This window comes from Pristiophorus japonicus, chromosome 7 (genome assembly GCF_044704955.1).
Source record: "Pristiophorus japonicus isolate sPriJap1 chromosome 7, sPriJap1.hap1, whole genome shotgun sequence".
NCBI lineage: Eukaryota > Metazoa > Chordata > Chondrichthyes > Pristiophoridae > Pristiophorus > Pristiophorus japonicus.
In genome coordinates this window covers 55,891,662-55,910,265 of record NC_091983.1, presented here as the reverse complement: position 1 = coordinate 55,910,265, position 18,604 = coordinate 55,891,662, and the positions used below count along the sequence as shown (strand labels likewise).

General features: G+C 45.1%; 1 protein-coding gene across 4 annotated transcripts in view; it reads right to left on the bottom strand.

Moving 5' to 3' along the window:
- Positions 1–18,604, bottom strand: part of LOC139267123 (lysophospholipid acyltransferase 2-like) — a 205,027-nt gene that overhangs the window by 26,853 nt on the left and 159,570 nt on the right. For all 4 annotated transcript variants that reach the window (XM_070884953.1, XM_070884954.1, XM_070884956.1 and 1 more), the window contains 3 exons: positions 14,254–14,437; positions 12,084–12,276; positions 5,797–5,900 (listed from right to left, as the gene is read on the bottom strand). In XM_070884953.1, the coding sequence (XP_070741054.1) occupies positions 5,797–5,900; positions 12,084–12,276; positions 14,254–14,437 (481 nt within the window). The remainder of the gene's footprint in view (positions 1–5,796; positions 5,901–12,083; positions 12,277–14,253; positions 14,438–18,604) is intronic.

Sequence of the window (18,604 nt, the reverse complement as noted above, 5' to 3'; positions counted from 1 at the left end):
ATCGGTCCAAGTCAGCATGGATTTATGAAAGGGAAATCATGCTTGACAAATCTTCTAGTTACATCCTCAAAACATTCCAGCAGAGTGGACAAGGGAGAACCAGTGGATGTGGTGTATTTGGACTTTCAAAAGGCTTTTGACAAGGTCCCACACAAGAGATTGGTGTGCAAAATTAAAGCACATGGTATTGGGGGTAATGTACTGACATGCATAGAGAACTGGTTGGCAGATAGGAAGCAGTCGGGATAAACGGGTCCTTTTCACAATGGCAGACAGTGACTAGTGGGGTGCCGCAGGGCTCAGTGCTGGGACCCCAGCTATTTACAATATACATTAATGATTTAGATGAAGGAATTGAGTGTAATATCTCCAAGTTTGCAGATGACACTAAGCTGGGTGGCGATGTGCGCTGAGAGGAGGACGCTAAGAGGCTTCAGGGTGACTTAGACAGGTTAGGTGAGTGAGCAAATGCATGGCAAATGCAGGATAATGTGGATAAATGTGAGGTTATCCACTTTGGGGGCAAAAACACGAAGGCAGAACATTATCTCAATGGCGGCAGATTAGGAAAAGGGGAGGTGCAACGAGGGTGTCATGGTACATCAGTCATTGAAAATTGGCATGTAGGTATAGCAGGCGGCGAAGAAGGCAAATGGTATGTTGGCCTTCATAGCTAGGGGTTTTGAGTATAAGAGCAGGGAGGTCTTACTGCAGTTGTATAGGACCTTGGTGAGGCCTCACCTGGAATATCGTGTTCAGTTTTGGTCTCCTAATCTGAGGAAAGACGTTCTTGCTATTGAGGGAGTGCAGCGAAGGTTCACCAGACTGATTCCCGGGATGGCAGGACTGACATATGAGGAGAGACTGGATCGACTGGGCCTGTTTTGACTGGAGTTTAGAAGGATGAGAGGGGATCTCATAGAAACATATAAAATTCTGACAGGACTGGACAGGTTAGATGCAGGAAGAATGTTCCCGATGTTGGGGAAGTCCAGAACCAGAGGACACAGTCTAAAGATAAGGGGTAAGCCATTTAGGACTGAGATGAGGAGAAACTTCTTCACTCAGAGAGTTGTTAACCTGTGGAATTCCATACCGCAGAGAGTCGTTGATGCCAGTTCATTGGATATATTCAAGAGGGAGTTAGATATGGCCCTTACGGCTAAAGGGATCAAGGGATATGGAGAGAAAGCAGGAAAGTGGTACTGAGGTGAATGATCAGCCATGAACTTATTGAATGGTGGTGCAGTGTCGAAGGGATGAATGGCCTACTCATGCAACTATTTTCCATGTTTCTATGTATCCATTCAGATTCTATTCATATATAACAACTGGCGATGAGATACAGATGATGAACCGAACGATGCAGAGAACAGTGGGCATCCTGGAGAAGTTTTCGGAGGGAGATGATTGGGAAACCTTCGTAGAGCGACTTGACCAATAACTTTGTGGCTAACAAGGTGGAAGGAGAAGCGAACGCTGCCAAAAGAAGGGCGATTCTCCTCACCATCTGCGGGCACCAAGGTATTGTCTGATGAAAAATCTGCTTGCTCCAGCGAAACCCACAGAGAAATCGTACAAGGATTTGTGTACACTGGTCCAGGAGCATCTGAACCCGAAGGGAAGCGTTCTGATGGCGAGGTACCGGTTCTACATCTACAAAAGGTCTGAAGGCCAGGAAGTGGCGAGTTATGTCACCGAGCTAAGACGCCTTGCAGGACATTGCGAATTTGAAGGACATTTGGAGCACATGTTCAGAGACTTTTTCGTACTTGGCATTGGCCATGAAGTGATATTTGGCAAACTTTTGACTGTCGAGACCCCAACCTTGAGTAAGGCCAATGCGATAGCCCAGGCGTTCATTGCCACCAGTGACAATACTAAGCAAATCTCTCAGCACACGAGTGCTGCTACAAGTACTGTGAACAAAATGATGTTTTCAAATTGCAACGTACAGGGCAGGCCCCACATGCCTGCAGCTGCATGCCCGCAGATGTCTCAGAGTCCACCATCAAGGGTGATGAATGCAAGGCCATTAACACCTTGTTGGCGCTGCGGGGGTGATCATCATTTCCATTCATACCGCTTCAAAGGGTAAGTTTGCAAGAGCTTTGGAACAATGGAACACCTCCAAAGTATGTGCAAGCAAGCTGCAAATACTTAATTCTGCAAACCACCATGTTAAAGAGGAGAACTGATGCAGGTGGATCACGACGAGAGCCTCAGACTGAGGAGGCAGAGGTATATGGGGTGCACACATTTACCACAAAGTGTCCTCTGATAATGCTGAAGGTTGAGTTAAATGTACTCATGGTGTCAATGGAGCTGGACATGGGCACGAGACAGTTCATTATGAGCAAAAAGACTTTCGATAAATTGTGGTGCAGCAAGGCCTCAAAGCCAGTCTTGAATCCCATTCGCCCGAAACTGAGAACTTACACAAAGGAACTGATTCCCATAATCAGCAGTGCTACTGTAAAGGTCTCCTACGATGGAGCGGTGCACAAGCTACCACTCTGGGTGGTACCTGGTGATGGTCCCACGCTGCTCGGCAGGAGCTGGCTGGGAAAGGTATGCTGGAACTGGGATGGTGTCCGAGCGCTCTCGTCCGCTGACGACACTTCGTGTACCCTAACCCTAACCCTTAAACAAGTTCCCTTCGCTGTTCGAACCAGGTATCGGGAAGTTCCAAGGAGTGCAGATCCACCTAATTCCGGGGGCGCGACCAATCCATTACAAAGCGAGAGCCGTAACGCACATGATGAGAGAAAGGGTAGAGATCGAGCTGGACCGGCTGCAATAAGAGGGCATCATTTCGCTGATCGAATTCAACGAGTGGGCCAGTCCGATTGTTCCAACCCTTAAGGGAGAGGGCACCATCAGAATCTGTGGTGATTACAAAGTAACTATCACTCGTTTCTCCCTGCAGGATCAATACCCTCTACCAAAGGCAGATGACCTTTTTGCTATGCTGGTGGGAGGAAGGTTCACGAAGCTGGACCTGACGTTGGCAGGAGCTGGAGGAATCATCAAAGGGCCTCACCTGCATCAACATGCACAAAGGTCTCTTCATTTATAACAGATGCCCATTTGGAATTCGATCAGCCGCGGCGATATTGCAGAGGAATATGGAAAGCTTACTGAAGTCGGACCCACGCATGGTGGTCTTCCAGGACGACATCTTGGTTACAGGTCGGGACACAGTCGAGCATCTGCAGAACCAGGAGGAGGTTCTTAGTCGACTCAACTGCGTGGGGCTCAGGTTGAAACGCTCAGTGAGTTTTCCTGGCGCCTGAAGTGGAGTTCCTGGGGAGAAGAATCGCGGCGGACGGCATCAGGCCCACCGATTCGAAGACGGAGGCAATCGAGAACGCACCGAGGCCATAGAACGTGACGGAGCTGCGGTCGTTCCTCGGACTCCTGGACAACTTTGGTAACTTCTTACCGGGTCTTAGCACATTGTTTGAACCCCTGCACTCTTTACTGTGTAAAGGAGATGAATGGCATGGGGTAAAAGCCAAGAAAATGCCTTTGTAAAAGCTAGAAAATTGTTATGCTCAAACAAGTTGCTTGTGTTGTATGATCCATGTAAGCGTTTGGTACTAGCATGTGATGCATTGTCCTATGGCGTCGGGTGTGTATTGCAGCAAGCTAATGAATCTGGGAAATTTCAACCTGTTGCTTATGCATCCAGAAGTCTGTCTAAGGCCGAGAGGGCCTACAGTATGATTGAAAAAGAAGTGTTAGCGTGTCTATGGGATAAAGAAAATGCATCAATATCTGTTTGGGCTCAAATTTGAATTGTAAACGGACCATAAGCCACTAATTTCCCTGTTTTCCGAGAGTATGGGGATAAATACGAATGCATCAGCCTGCATCCAGAGATGGGCGCTCACGTTGTCCGCATACAACTACGCCATCCGCCACAGGCCAGGCACAGAAACTGCTCTCAGTAGGCTGCCATTGCCCACCACGGGGGTGGAAATAGCATAGTCCACAGATTTAGTCATGCTTATGGAAGCATTTGAGAGTGAGCAATCACTTGTCACAGCCCGATGGATTAGAACCTGGACGAGCCAGGACCCCTTACAGTCCCTAGTAAAAAATTGTGTGTTTCACGGGAGCTGGTCCAGTGTCCCAGTGGAAATGCAGGAAGAGATACAAGCAGCGCAAAGATGAAATGTCTGTACAGGCAGACAGCCTTCTGTGGGGCAATCGGGTAGTGGGCCAAAGTGCAGAGACACCTTCATCAGTGACCTCCACAGTGCCCACCCAGGCATCGTAATGATGAAAGTGATAGCCAGATCCCACGTGTGGTGGCCTGGTATCGATGCGGACTTAGAGTCCTACGTGCGCAGATGTAACACATGCTCGCAGTTAAGCAATGCACCCAGGGAGGCGCCACTAAGTATATGGTCATGGCTCTCCAAACCGTGGTCCAGAGTCCATGTCGACTATGCAGGCCCGTTTTTGGGTAAAATGTTCCTTGTGATTGTAGATGCGCACTCCAAATGGACTGAATGTGAGATAATGTCGGCAAGCACGTCCACTGCCACCACTGAGAGCCTGCGAGCCATGTTTTCCACGCCAGGACTACCTGATGTCCTCATGAATGACAACGAACCATGTTTTACCAATGCTGAGTTCAAAGAGTTCATGACCCGTAACGGGATCAAACATATTACATCTGCCCCGTTCAAATCAGCATCCAATAGTCAGGCAGAGAGAGCAGTGCAAAGTATCAAGCAGGGCTTGAAGAGGGTAACTGAAGGCTCACTGCAGACTGACCTATCCAGAGTTCTGCTTAGCTACCGCACGAGACCCCACTCGCTCACTGAAATTCCACCTGCTGAACTGCTCATTAAAAGGGCATTTAAGACAAAGCTCTCATTAGTTCATCCTGATCTACATGAACAGGTAGAGAGCAGGCGGCTTCAACAAAGTACATATCATGATCGCGCAAATGTGTCATGCGAAATTGAAATCAATTGATTCTGTATTTGTCTTGAATTACGGACAAGGTCCCAAGTGGCTTCACAGCACTATTGTGGCCCAAGAGGGGAGCAGGGTGTTTCGGGTCAAACTTTCAAATGGACTCATTCACCGGAAACTTGGACCAAATCAAACTCAGATTCACAGACTATCCTGAGCAACCCACTTTGGACCTTACCTTTTTTGACCCCCCCCAAAAACACCAGTGGCAAATGACACCGCGGTTGGCCGCGAAGCAAACCCATCACCCGCAGCTGCCCAGCAGGGCTCACCACACCAGGCAGCCCAGCAAGGCCAGCTGTACAGCAGCCCAGCGAGGGCCCAACAAACGATTCACCAAAACCAGCATTTGCACCGAGACGATCAACCAGGGAGAGACAGGCCCCAGATCGACTCACCTTGTAAATAGTTACACTGTTGACTTTGCGGGGGGAGTGTTGTTATATATGTAAACATGTTAATACCCTGTTTAACCATCAGGGGGCTCATCCCCTGGAGTCCCAAGGGATCCCACAATCACTTGGGAGTACAGGTACTTAAGGAGACCTCACAGGCTAGAGAGGCACTCTGGAGACCTGCAATAAAAGACTACGGTCACACTTTACTTTGAGCTCACAGTATCCAGTCAGACTCTTCATTCATATACAACAGTTCCCATCCCTTGCTTATGTACCTCAGCACTGAAAGGCCCAAGAGAAGGATACCTGGCCTCTAGGCACTACATGACCTGGAGAAACTCGAGGGAAGAAACAGGGGTAGGGCCACAAATTAGTAATTGCCCTCAAGCCAAAAAAAAATTCTCACCTCAATGTTTACAATATTTAAATTTGAAATCAAGTCCCAACGAGCATTGCCTTTCCCGTCATAACCATTGAAGCCAAATCCTGCAGCATTGTTGATAGCATCAGCTGTTCAAAATAAAATTAAATGCTTCAGTGAAAATCGCTTAAAAAAATGGTTTATGAATACACTTAATAGCTTTAATTCACTATGTACACATGTATATTCAAAAATTACAGCAAGATATAATTCTCTAATTTGCTTTTATTGATCAGTATTAGAAACACACACCCACCACAACCAGTATGAGCTCTGTTCAGACATCATACTCCACAATTCCAGTATGAGCTGTTATGTTTGACAAATTTGCTGGAGTTCTTTGAGGATGTAACAAACAGGGTGGATAAAGGGGAGCCAGTGGATGTGGTGTATTTGGACTTCCAGAAGGCATTTGACAAGGTGCCACATAAAAGGTTACTGCACAAGATAAAAGTTCATGGGGTTGGGGGTAATATATTAACATGGATAGAGGATTGGCTAACTAACAGAACAGAGTGTTTGGATAAATGGTTCATTCTCTGGTTGGCAACCAGTAACTAGTGGGGTGCCGCAGGGATCAGTGCTGGGACCCCAACTATTTACAATCTGTATTAATGACTGGGAAGAAGGGACCGAGTGTAACATAGCCAAGTTTGCTGACGATACAAAGATGGGAGGAAAAGCAATGTGTGAGGAGGACATAAAAAAATCTGCAAAAGGACATAGACAGGCTAAGTAATTGAGCAAAAATTTGGCAGATGGAGCATAATGTTGGAAGGTGTGAGGTCACGCACTTTGGCAGAAAAAAAATCAAAAAGCAATTAATTACTTAAATGGAGAAAGATTGCAAAGTGCCGCAGTACAGCAAGACTTGGGGGTACTTGTGCATGAAACACAAAAGGATAGAATGCAGGTACAGCAAGTGATCAGGAAGGCCAATGGTATCTTGGCCTTTATTGCAAAGGGGATGGAGTATATAAGCAGGAAGTCTTGCTGCAGCTATATAAGGTATTGGTGAGGCCACATCTGGAATACTGCGTGCAGTTTTGGTTTCCATATTTACGAAAGGATACACTTGCTTTGGAGGCAGGTCAGAGAAGGTTCACTAGATTGATTCCGGGGATGAGGGGGTTGACTTTTGAGGAAAGGTCGAGTAGGTTGGGCCTCTGCTCATTGGAATTTAGAAGGATGAGAGATGATCTTATCAAAACGTGTAAGATTATGAGGGGGCTTGACAAGGTGGATGCAGAGAGGATGTTTCCTCTGATGCGGGAGACTAGAACTAGAGGGCATGATCTTAGAATAAGGGGCCGCTCATTTAAAACAGAGATGAGGAGAAATTTCTTCTCTCAGAAGATTGTAAATCTGTGGAATTCGCTGCCTCAGAGAGCTGTGGAAGCTGGGACATTGAATAAATTTAAGACAGAAATAGACAGTTTCTCAAACGATAAGGGGTTATGGGGAGCGGGCGGGGAAGTGGAGCTGAGTCCATGATCAGATCAGTCATGATCTTATTGAATGGCGGAGCAGGCTCGAGGGGCTGTATGGCCTACTCCTGTTCCTATTTCTTATGTTCTTAAAACAAAGACTCCCTCACAACCTTAAACCAATTTCATCTTTGATCACTGCATTCTATACATACCACCAACAAACCACAGATCAAAGATACATACACTGCCAACAGAACATGATGTAAACACACATGCACTTAGCTCTTCTAATTATTTTATTGCCATGACCAGAAGCAACCCGATTTCCCAAATAAACTCTTCCCATTCCCATAAAACAAGGTGACCAAGCGGACATATTCCAGACCATGATGCAGATAATGAAGCAGTCTGTGCCTGAATGCTGCAATACCTGGATGATATTCAGGCTTGGGCTGATACGTGGCAAGTAACATTCGAACCACACAGGTGCCAGGCAATTACTATCTCAAACAAGAGGGTTTAACCACTGTCCCTCAACATTCAACTGCATTACCATCATTGAATCACCCACCATCAACATCCTGGGGGGGGGGGGGTCACCATTGCCCAGAAACTTAACTGGACAAGCCACACAAGAGCAGGTCAGAGGCTGGGTATTCTGCGGCGAGTGTCTTACCTCCCGACTCTCCAAAGCTTTTCCACCATCTACAAGGCACAAGTCAGGAATGTGATGGAATACTCTCCACTTGCCTGAATGAGTGCAGCTCCAACAACACTAAAGAAACTCAACATCATCCAGGACAAACCAGCCTGCTTGATTGGCACCCCGTCATTGGTACCTTAAATATTCACTCCCTCCACCACCGGTGCACGTGGCTGCAGTGTGTACTATCTATAAGATGCACTGCAGCAACTCGCCAAGGCTTCTTTGGCAGCATATCTCAAACCAACGACTTCTACCTCTTAGAAGGGGAAGGGCAGCAGGAGCATGGGAACACCACCACTTGCAAGTTCCCCTCCAAGTTACACATCATCCTGACTTGAAAGTATATCACCGTTCCTTCATTGTCACTTGTCAAAATCCTTCCCTAAAGCACTGTGGGAGTACCTTCAACATGGACTGCAGCGGTTCAAGGCAGCGGCTCACCACCACCTTCTCGAGGGCAATTAGGGATGGGCTAAATAAATGCTGGCTTTGCCAGTGACACCCACATCCCAGGAACAAATGTTTAAAAATTAGATATGGCTGAGTGACACTTGACACATTCTACTATCCTACTTTTCTGTTAAGATATCCTCACTTTAAGGCCTTTTTATACAATTCAGCTCAACAAAGCTCAGCAGAAATTAGGTTTTAACTCATAGTATGCTGATCCCAGACTGCACAGAAAGGACACTGAGGTACCCAGGTAGTGCGTACTTTTACTCCCACACTGCTCAATGGGTTGCTGCATACAATTTTCCACCGTTACAGATTGCTTCATTTATGTCTATATAAAAAAAGTGTCACAAATGAAGTCAAAGCCAGCTACCACCACACAGGCCCACCCAACATGTTAAACCTCCCCAAGATTCCCCCTACCTTTGCCCTGAACCTGAATTTTTCTCTAGTTTACAGGGAACACTATCCCTTCATAGCTGACATTGTAAACAGTTCCCTCTCCTCAGGTATAGTCCCCTTCCCTTTCAAAACTGCAGTCATAACTCCTCTCCTTAAAAAAAAAATCTACACTGGACCCCTATATTCTTGCAAACTACTCCCCCCATCTCTAACGTGTTGTTCTCGTCCAGATCCATGCTTGAATCTCAGGTTTCTGTCCATCACACCACTGAAATGGCACCAATCGAGGTCGCAAATAACATCCACTGAGATCGTGATCATGGCAAATTATCCCTCCTCTTCCTTTTCCACCTCTCTGAACACACCATCCTTTTCCAATGCCTCTCTTTTGTTGCTCAGCTCATTGGGACTGCCCTTGCTTGGTTTCTTCTTACCTATCCAAATCATATCCAGAGCTTCTCCAGCAATGGCTTCTTTTTCCACCACCCCACCATTTCCTCTGGAGCCCCCCCCACCCCCCCGCCCCTCACCCCTACCCCCAGGACCTATCCGTGGTCCCCTCCATTTCCTCATATACATGCTGTCCCTCGAACATCATTCATGGTGTCAGGTTTCACACATACCCAGCTCAACCCCTCAACTGCCTCTGCATTGTCAGCATGATTGTCCGATATTCAGTTCTGGGTGAAATTTCCTCCAGTAAAATATTAGTAAGACCAAATCCATGGTCTTCAACTTTTCCAATTGTTTGCAACCTCACATCCTACTTGCCCCAAGCCGAGCTTCCGACCATATATGCTCCATTAACAAGACCACCTATGTCTACCTCTAACATCACCAATCGCTGACCAGTCTTGGTTGTTTTAATTTCTCAAAGGGTCATCTAATATTGCTCACTTTTAATGTAGAAAAACATTCTCAGAAGATTTGTAGAGGCATAATCCACCAGCAGGATGATTTTCCTGTAACTATAAAGCACTAAATTCCATATTTCAAATTCTGTTGATCTTTGCTACTTTATTTCCTATCTTTCACTGTGGGGGAGGGGAAAGACAGGAGAGAGAGAGAGAGAGTGTGTGTGGAGGTTGAAGAAAAACAATTCAGCCTACAAGAACACAAGGACAGCTTACAATTGATCTTAAAAATATGTATGCAATGGACACACTTTAGGGGGATCTTCATCGAATGTTTCCCAAACACATCTGGTATACTGTTTTACCAAAGAATGAAAGCCCAAGGTCACCGGTTTCGGATACTACTTTCTCTCAAACATTCAAAAATACTCACTTAAACCTATCTCATTACACTTTACTTAAAGAAAAATACAGGTAGTGCAATTCAGTTTTCAGACAAGTCAATTACTACATTAAGTCTGTGCTCAATTAAAATCCAGAACATCACTGATCCTCCATAACTGCGTTATTCCCCTCAAGACCGTCAGAATCATAAATAGCATGATTTTAGACTGAATTTTGTTATAGAAAATCAATCATTAATTCTATACTAGTTGAAGGACAAAGTGTGGTGCTGAGAGGAAGCAAATAAAATGTGTGTGTGTGTGTGTGTGTGGTGTGTGGTGGGGGGGGACTGTGGAAGGCAAAGGACCTTTTTTAAAAAAAAATCAGTTTCTTAGTATATACAATAGTGCCGACTAAAATTTACTGTAACTAGATATCTTGATAAACCTGCAAGACAAATACAGAATCAATTGATTTCAAGAATGCTTATGATAGTTATGAGCCACTCGAGCGTTTTTTTTAAACCCAAATCTTGGATTGAGCTGCCCATTGTTTTTTTTAAAAATAAAACACACATCAATTGCAGATCAGGCTTTAAAGAAAAGTCTTCTTTATCCACTCAGCACTACTGATTTTAAGTTTAAATTGGCTAATTTTCACATTGTATAGGTAGAGCGTCCAAAAACTGGAAACCTCGGGACTGAGGCCATTCCGGATTTTGGAATGTCTTTGCGACGTCCTGAGCCCGGAAACGCCCAGGCCGAGGTTTGAGTATTTCTGGATTTCGGTCTGGAAACGCCTGGGCCAAGGCAGGTAGGGAAGGGGAGGGTGGGTCAGCCGGCTGAGTTAAGTGTGAGGTTATCCACTTTGGTTGCAAAAACAGGAAGGCAGATTGTCTGAATGGTGACAGATTAGTAAAAGGGGAGGTGCAACGAGACCTGGGTGTCATGGTACATCAGTCATTGAAGGTAGGCATGCAAGTACAGCAGGCAGTAAAGAAGGTAAATGGCATGCTGGCCTTCCTAGCGAGAGGATTTGAGTACAGGAGCAGGGAGGTGTTACTGCAGTAGTACAGGGCCTTGGTGAGACCACACCTTGGGTATCGTGTGCAGTTTTGGTCTCCTAATCTGAGGAAGGACATTCTTGCTATTGAGGGAGTGCAGCGAAGATTCACCAGACTGATTCCCGGGATGGCAGGTCTGACATATGAAGAAAGACTGGATTGACTAGGCTTATATTCACTGGAATTTAGAAGAATGAGAGGGGATTCCATAGAAACATATCAAATTCTGACAGGATTGGACAGGTTAGATGCAGGAAGAATGTTCCCAATGTTGGGGAAGTCCAGAACCAGGGGGTCACAGTCTAAGGATAAGAGGTAAGCCATTTAGGACCGAGATGAGGAGAAATTTCTTCACTCAGTTGTGAACCTGTGGAATTCTCTACCACAAAAAGTTAAGATATATTCAAAAGGGAGTTAGATGTGGCCCTTATGGCTAAAGGGGTATGGAAAGAAAGCAGGAATTGGGTACTGAAGTTGCATGATCACACTGAATGGTGGTGCAGGCTCGAAGGGCCGAATGGCTTACTCCTGCACCTACTTTCTCTGTTTCTATGAAAGAGGGGTGGGGGAGAAGCTCGGGCAGCCAAGGTGCGGGGTGGGGGGGAAGAGAGTGGGGGAATGTCGGGGGGCGGTGCTGAGGCAGCCGGAGGTTGGATGGCCGAGTCCGGATTTCAGATCGGCCCAGTGTCCGGATTCTGGAACATTCCGAATTTCGGAGCTCTGGATTCGGACGCTCAACCTGTACATGAAGTTAGAAGATAAAAGGATTTTTAAAAAAAAAGAAAGATCCTCCCTGTTTATTTAGTTCATGGCTTTAACCACTGGAGGTCACCATTATGCTTTTCTAGCCCTGGAGACTTATCTATTAAAAATGCATTTATAAACCATTCCATGAATAGAAAAAAATATAGTCTCGGATATTTAAAACATTCACAAAAGTCAGTGCTTCCATGTTAGTCAAAAACATTTGAAATGCTCACCAAGATTCCAAGCAAAATAGTATTTTGGTCTGGCAGCCAATAATGAAATATATAGGTACAACACTCGACTAGTTAAGGACGCTGTAGTCACAAAGTTTTCGTCAATATTGTATGCGACTGGGAACACCTTAGTGACTGTCAGATGAAATGACAAAGAAATCCCACAAACAAGGAGCTTGCACAGTACAGCTGACTGAAAGAAAACACAGAAGGAAGTTAAACATTAAAATTATTTTATAAAATAAAACAATATCTTCAGGTTTTCACAAAATCTATTTTTGGCACAGTTGCTCATAATTACTGCAATTCATTCTATACTTTGTTCCGTTTAATCCAAAGTTGCTTACTTCAAAAAATTTGAGAATTCAAATCTTTTAAAGTACTAAATTCCCACTTTGCTGTTTCACTGGTGTTGCTTAATTCAAATTATTGGACAACTCAAACTTTTATTGCAAGAAATGACTGAATAATGAGTAGATTGCAGTCACATCAACCAATTAATTGCTCTTCAGACTAGAAACACAATTTTCAAAACAGCAGAGATAAAAAAAAACTGCAAACTGCTGGAAATCAAACATATCTAAAGCATTTTCTTTTTATTTCATAATAGAAAGGGTACTTGCCAGAATTTGCCTTACTGGATTTGCTCTTTTGAAAATATTTTTATGGGTGTTCTATTTATTGTCTTCCTTGCTGCAAAACTCTCTTGCACACACACAACCAAAAGAGAATAGGGATGACTTATTTAAAAAAAATATATCACCCTACGGCTCTTGAACTTTTCTGTATTGCTGCTTTCTGGTCAAAATCATTTTTTCATTCTCTTATGAAATTTCTGAAGTTTCCTTTTCTTAGCTGCCATTGTCCAATGGACTGCTTGTGAATTCTTGTCGCAATAAAACCCCATAAAAACGTACATAGATCACATCCATATATTGTCAAGCCAACAGATATAATAAAACTACTCCACACAGCAGCACCGAAAATGTCCTGCCATTCTAGTCACTTCTATGATCGAAAATAAATCAATAAATCACTCAATCTGAAAGTAGTTGAAAACTTTTACTTCATTAACATGCCCTCCAATTTTTCTCTCCCCTGGAGGTTCAAGCATGTATTGGTCAGTTATCTAATGACCAACTAAAGACTACCCTCCTTGATTCTTCGGGGTTTGGAAAAGACGGCAAATCAATTGGTTGTTAAGCGGCTCCAATTTTAAATGCTTGGCAATTTAAGAACACAAGAACATAAGAAATAGGAGCAGGAATAGACCATACGGCCCCTCGAGCCTGCACCGCCACTTAATAAGATCATGGCTAATCTGATCTTGGCCTCAACTCCACTTTCCTGTCTGTTCCCCATAACCCAGTTCAAGAATCTGTCTATCTCAGCCTTGAATATATTCAATGACTCAGCTTCCACAGCTCTCTGGGGCAGAGAATTCCAAAAATTCACGACCCTCTGAGAAGAAATTCCTCCTCATTTCCGTCTTAAATGAGCGACCCCTTATTCTGAAACTATGCCTCCTAGTTCTAGATTCCTCCACGAGGGGAAACATAGGAGTAGGTCATTCGGCCATTCAAGCCTGCACCACCATTCAATAAGATCATGGTTGATCATTCATCTCAGTACCCCTTTCCTGCTTTCTCTCCATACCCCTTGATCCCGTTAGCCGTAAGGGCCATATCTAACTCCCTCTCAGCATCTACCGTGTGTAGTTCCAAGTTTCAAAGTAACTCATTTGTGGTAGACTCTTCAATCTGAACCAGCCAGGTCCACAACTGAGAGGCTTAAGAATTTGTCCCAAACCTTTGCTAACACTAGCCCCCTTATTACCAAAGAAAATTTGTGTGGGACAAAACAAATTGGTGTAATGATAGAGATCCTAGGGCTTTATTAGATGCAACACGTGGTCGCAATGTGGAGCAATTATCTATCTGCAATCCGATAACATGTTTCCATGCTTGCTTGATACATGGCTTTCCTAGAGCTAGGTAAGCTAGACTACTGTGTCTAGAGGGTACCGAAGGGAGAATTATTTTATAGTAAATTAAATCATGATATAAAATAAACATATTAAAATATCAACTATATTTATCAGTTTGCTGATTTTCAAAATAATAGTAAAATTCCAAGGTGAAACAAGAGTACCATTTTAAAAAAAACTTACCACAGGCGAAGGTTCACTTTTTCCACATCGTCCATTTCCTTTTCCATTTACTTCAGCACATTTCACGTGCAATGTCCTGCCTTCAATGAAAGCAATATAATCCTTGTAGGTGTATAATGGCCCCGCCAGGATACCCATGAAATTACAGTTGTAACTTAAATATTCCAATAGACTTGGCATGGTTCTGGAATTCAAATCACAAAAAAGAGCTTAATTACAGTGAGCATACCTCCTTAGTTATCACACTACTTTCAACAAATTTGGCACAAATGCGGGGGTGAAATTTCCCTGCTGTTAGCACCTCTGGGGGGGCACTAAAGTGTTTTTGCCCGGGAGGGGCGGGGCACTACTGGCTCCCGCGGGAGTTAGTGGAAGTCCGAAACCGGTAGCACCGCGCCCCCACTGGTAGCGCCTCGGGCCACTGTGCCTCTGGCGATGACGTAATTGTTATGTCCTTAGATACTCTAATAATGACTACACAAGGCAATGTGTTGTACTTTAACTGTAGTGACCTTAGTCCTTTATTGATAACTCCAGAGTGAGGATCACACATGGTGGCCTGCCTTTTATACTAGGCCAGGTACACCTGTACTGGTAACCTGCAAGTCTCCCACTGCAGTACCCTCTGGTGGCACACGTTGTAATAGTACAAGCAGTAACCATGTAGGATACATGACAGTAATGATGAGCGTGGAGACCTCTTTTCGCCCCACGGTAGAAATTGGGCAGCGGCCAGTGAGGCTGCCGTGGGCAATGTCAGTGCCAGCCTTGCGGGCTATGAACCGGGCTGCACTTTGCTTGCGGAGAGAAATTTAAAGGGGAGGTGCGCGCCACCATTTTGCGAAGCCCTCCGACTTACTGATCCAGCCTCAGAGTCCATTCCGCGATCGTGCAGCCAGACACTCGTTTTGGTGCTGGGTTGCAGCCACGGCATGCATCCCCGGTGGCCGAGTGGAGGCCCATCAAATGTCCTGCAGTGCTCGCAGCATCCCCTTTAACGGAAGGGGAGGGCCCTTGGAACGAGTCAGCGCTATGCAGAGAGGCCGCATAGTGCTCAGACGTTTGCCCTGGTAGCGACCCCGAGCTCGCCGAGAGGAAATGGAGCGCATGACATTGCATTCCACTTCCTGTCGGGGGCGGTAAGCCCAATTTCACTTTCAGGACGGGACTTCTGCGCTGAGCGCAGAATGTTTGGCCTCTGAAAGATTACCACCTCCAAAAGGGGCGATACACAATTTCAGCTCCTTAATACTTTCTTGAAGCTGTGGATCAAAAAAATAACTGACCTTAAAATATAAACAAGTGGACAAGTGGGTGGAAAGAAGCATGCCAACTAACAAGACAGGTGCAAAACAACTGACTGTTAAGAAACTCAGTGAAAAATATATAAAAGAATAAAAGATCTGCACTTTTATAGTTCTACTAAAAACTTCAGAAATGTTCATGTACTATTTTCAACTCCAACCTCCTATTTCTTATGCCAGTGCACAGACAGCCTTCAGTCTGAAACCTTGCATCTTGGATTTTCAAAACAATGAAACATTTTCAGCACCTACAAACTGAGAATAAGGCAATAGGAATTAAAAACTTAATTATAATTTCTCCTGCTTTAAAAAAAAAGATACAAAAATTATTAAAATAGGAAATATACAATGCTTTATATAATTGTAGAAAAATTAGAGACAAGTACAATCAAAGTGGAACTAATGTAATTTTCCTCCAGCAGCAGTATTTTGCTGCTGTTTAGTATCTCAGGCCCAGGAAAAGCAGGGGACGAAAGGATAATGTTCAGCCCACACTTCAAACATTAAAAATCATTGATCTTTCCTCAAATCTACTATGCACAAGTGATTAAACTTCTAGGCATTCTAGTCTAAACAAATTCATTCTATCTAGATTAACTTCACCTCAAACCAACGACTTCCTATAGCGACAACCTCTCTTCCCTCTATAACCATGACTCGGTAGCTGGCATGAAAAGCCACAGGATTTTAGGACTATTTTTGAAACTGGATATTTTGTTCTCAAAAAATGTCCTTTACACTTTACTAATTCTCTGCATTCTCACTGTATTGTCATGAAGATTCACTGTACAATCTGCTGGCCTAACTCATTCTTTCCCAAACCCTCTCGTTAATGTCCTGAGGCAGTCCTTTCTCATAAAATCAAACTCTCAAAACTCGGGCACAATCTCTTGATATACCCATTGCTCTTTGTTCTTAAGAATCATACTCCATAATTAATAAATAATTGCACCAGGCATTAGCATGTTTTTCAGGACTGTTTGTTTACAGCATATTGGACCCAAGTTTCCACATGATTTGCGCCTGATTTTTAGGAGCAACTGGTGGAGAACGGACTATCTTAGAAATTGCAATTCTCCACATTTTTTTTTCTGCAGTTCTAGTCAGTTAGAACAGTTCCACTTTGGAACAGAATCTTTTCTTCAAAAGGGGGCATGCCCGGCCACTGACGCCTGATTTCAAAGTTTCCACAGTGAAAACGTACTCCAAACTAACTTAGAATGGAGCAAGTGAAGATTTTTGTAGAACTGAAAAAACCTGTTCTACACATTTAAAAAAATCAGGCGCAGGTTACAAATTAGGCATCCAGAACGAGGTGGGGGGGGGGGGGGGGGGGGGAGGGAAGTCATTAAATTCTATAATAAATTCTTATTTATACTTATACAAATAAATCCAACCTGAATAAACATTTATAAGCAAAGAAAAGATTAAATAAACCATCTTCCTACCTGTGTGAAAGTGCTTCAGGCAGGCCTTTCGGGATCGAAGGCTGAATGGGCCGGCCCGAGACTTCGGGCAGGGCCCGTCCCCAGCACCAGATTTACGGGTAGGTGGTGTTGGGTCGGGTCGGGTAGGTTCGGTTCGGGGGGAGGGAGGGAGAAAGAGTGTGGGGTGGGAGGGAGAGAGAGTGTGGGGTGGGAGGGAGAAAGAGAGAGAGAGAGAGTGTGGGAGGGAGAGAGTGTGGGGGGGAAGAGAGAGCCGGGGGGGAGGGGGGGAAAAAGAGAGCGAGGGGGTAGGGAGGGAAGGGGGGGGGGGAAGGTCAGGTCGGATCCAGTCCGGGGGCGGGAATCGGGTCGGGTCCAGTCCGGGGGGGGGGGGGGGGGGCGGAGCGGGAGCGGGAGTCAGGTCGGGTTCAGTCCGGGGAGTGGGGAGCGGGTGTCGGGTCCGGTCCGGAGGCAGAGGGGGACGCGGGTGTCGGGTCTGGTCGGGGGGGGGGGGGGGAAGCAGGAGCTGGCCGTGGGAGGAACCTTATTCACGCAGCCCCAGTGAGGCCATTCGGCCAGGGCTAGGGGCTGCGTACTTCGGGCCCCTCCCACACAGTTTCGGGCGCCTTGAGCTACTGCACTTGCGTGCCCACTGTAGCGCGCATGTGCAGAGGTCCCGGCACTGTTTTCGGCGCAGGGACCTGGCTCCACCCCCCCCCACAGCTTGCGCTGCGCCGAGGGCCAGAGGACCTGCAGGGAGGTGGAGAATACAGAGGATTTTTTTTAGGCGCACTTTGTGGTGCGAAAAACGGGCGTCCAGGTCGGGACTGTGCCGTTCTAGGCGCGTGTGGAAACTTGGGCCCCTTATTTCTGGCTCTGCTTGTGTTTACCCCCATTTTGAAAATTGTAATCCTGGATCATTGGACAGCTGTCAACTGCTACTCAATTGCTTATGTTATGTACCAATAAAGGAGCAGCATTGAAAACAGAGCTTCCCAAATATGCAGGCTGGTGAAATTCAAACAGGAAAATCAGTAGAACTAGAAACAAGAGCAGAGAGATAGAACCACCTGCTGCTCCTTTCATCAAAAATTCATGATCCTCTTGCATGACACCAATTCAATTTCAAGGAAACAGTGGGCAATATCAAAGCTCAGGCCAATATTGAATTATTGGGCTTTCCCAACAATAGAAATTGATATTTTAGATTTTACAAACAGGTGCAGATTCACAATAGAACACCCAATCTTGAAATGAAGTTGGAAGACTGAGCAGCTAAATATTGATTTCTGTATTCCCAGAAATAAATGTAATAAGCAGGCAGTGCTCAGCATTTGGCAAGCAGGGTCGAGCCTACTAATATGGGTCTGGCTTGGTGGGGTGGGGTGGGGGAGGTCATTCAGGATTTGCTGGATAGAAAATGTAGAGAGATTGCTTGGAAGTGGGTGTGTGACTTTACATAATAAAGTACTTTGTTTTTTAATACTTCTCCAGTGAGTTATCAGAGCTTGTTTGAAAGTTAAGCACCAGAATAAAAACTATAATAATAGATGCAAACCCCCAAAAACTTAAGCTTATTTCAGCAGCAATCTCCGAGCTTGTAGCCCCGATTCCATTTTGAAC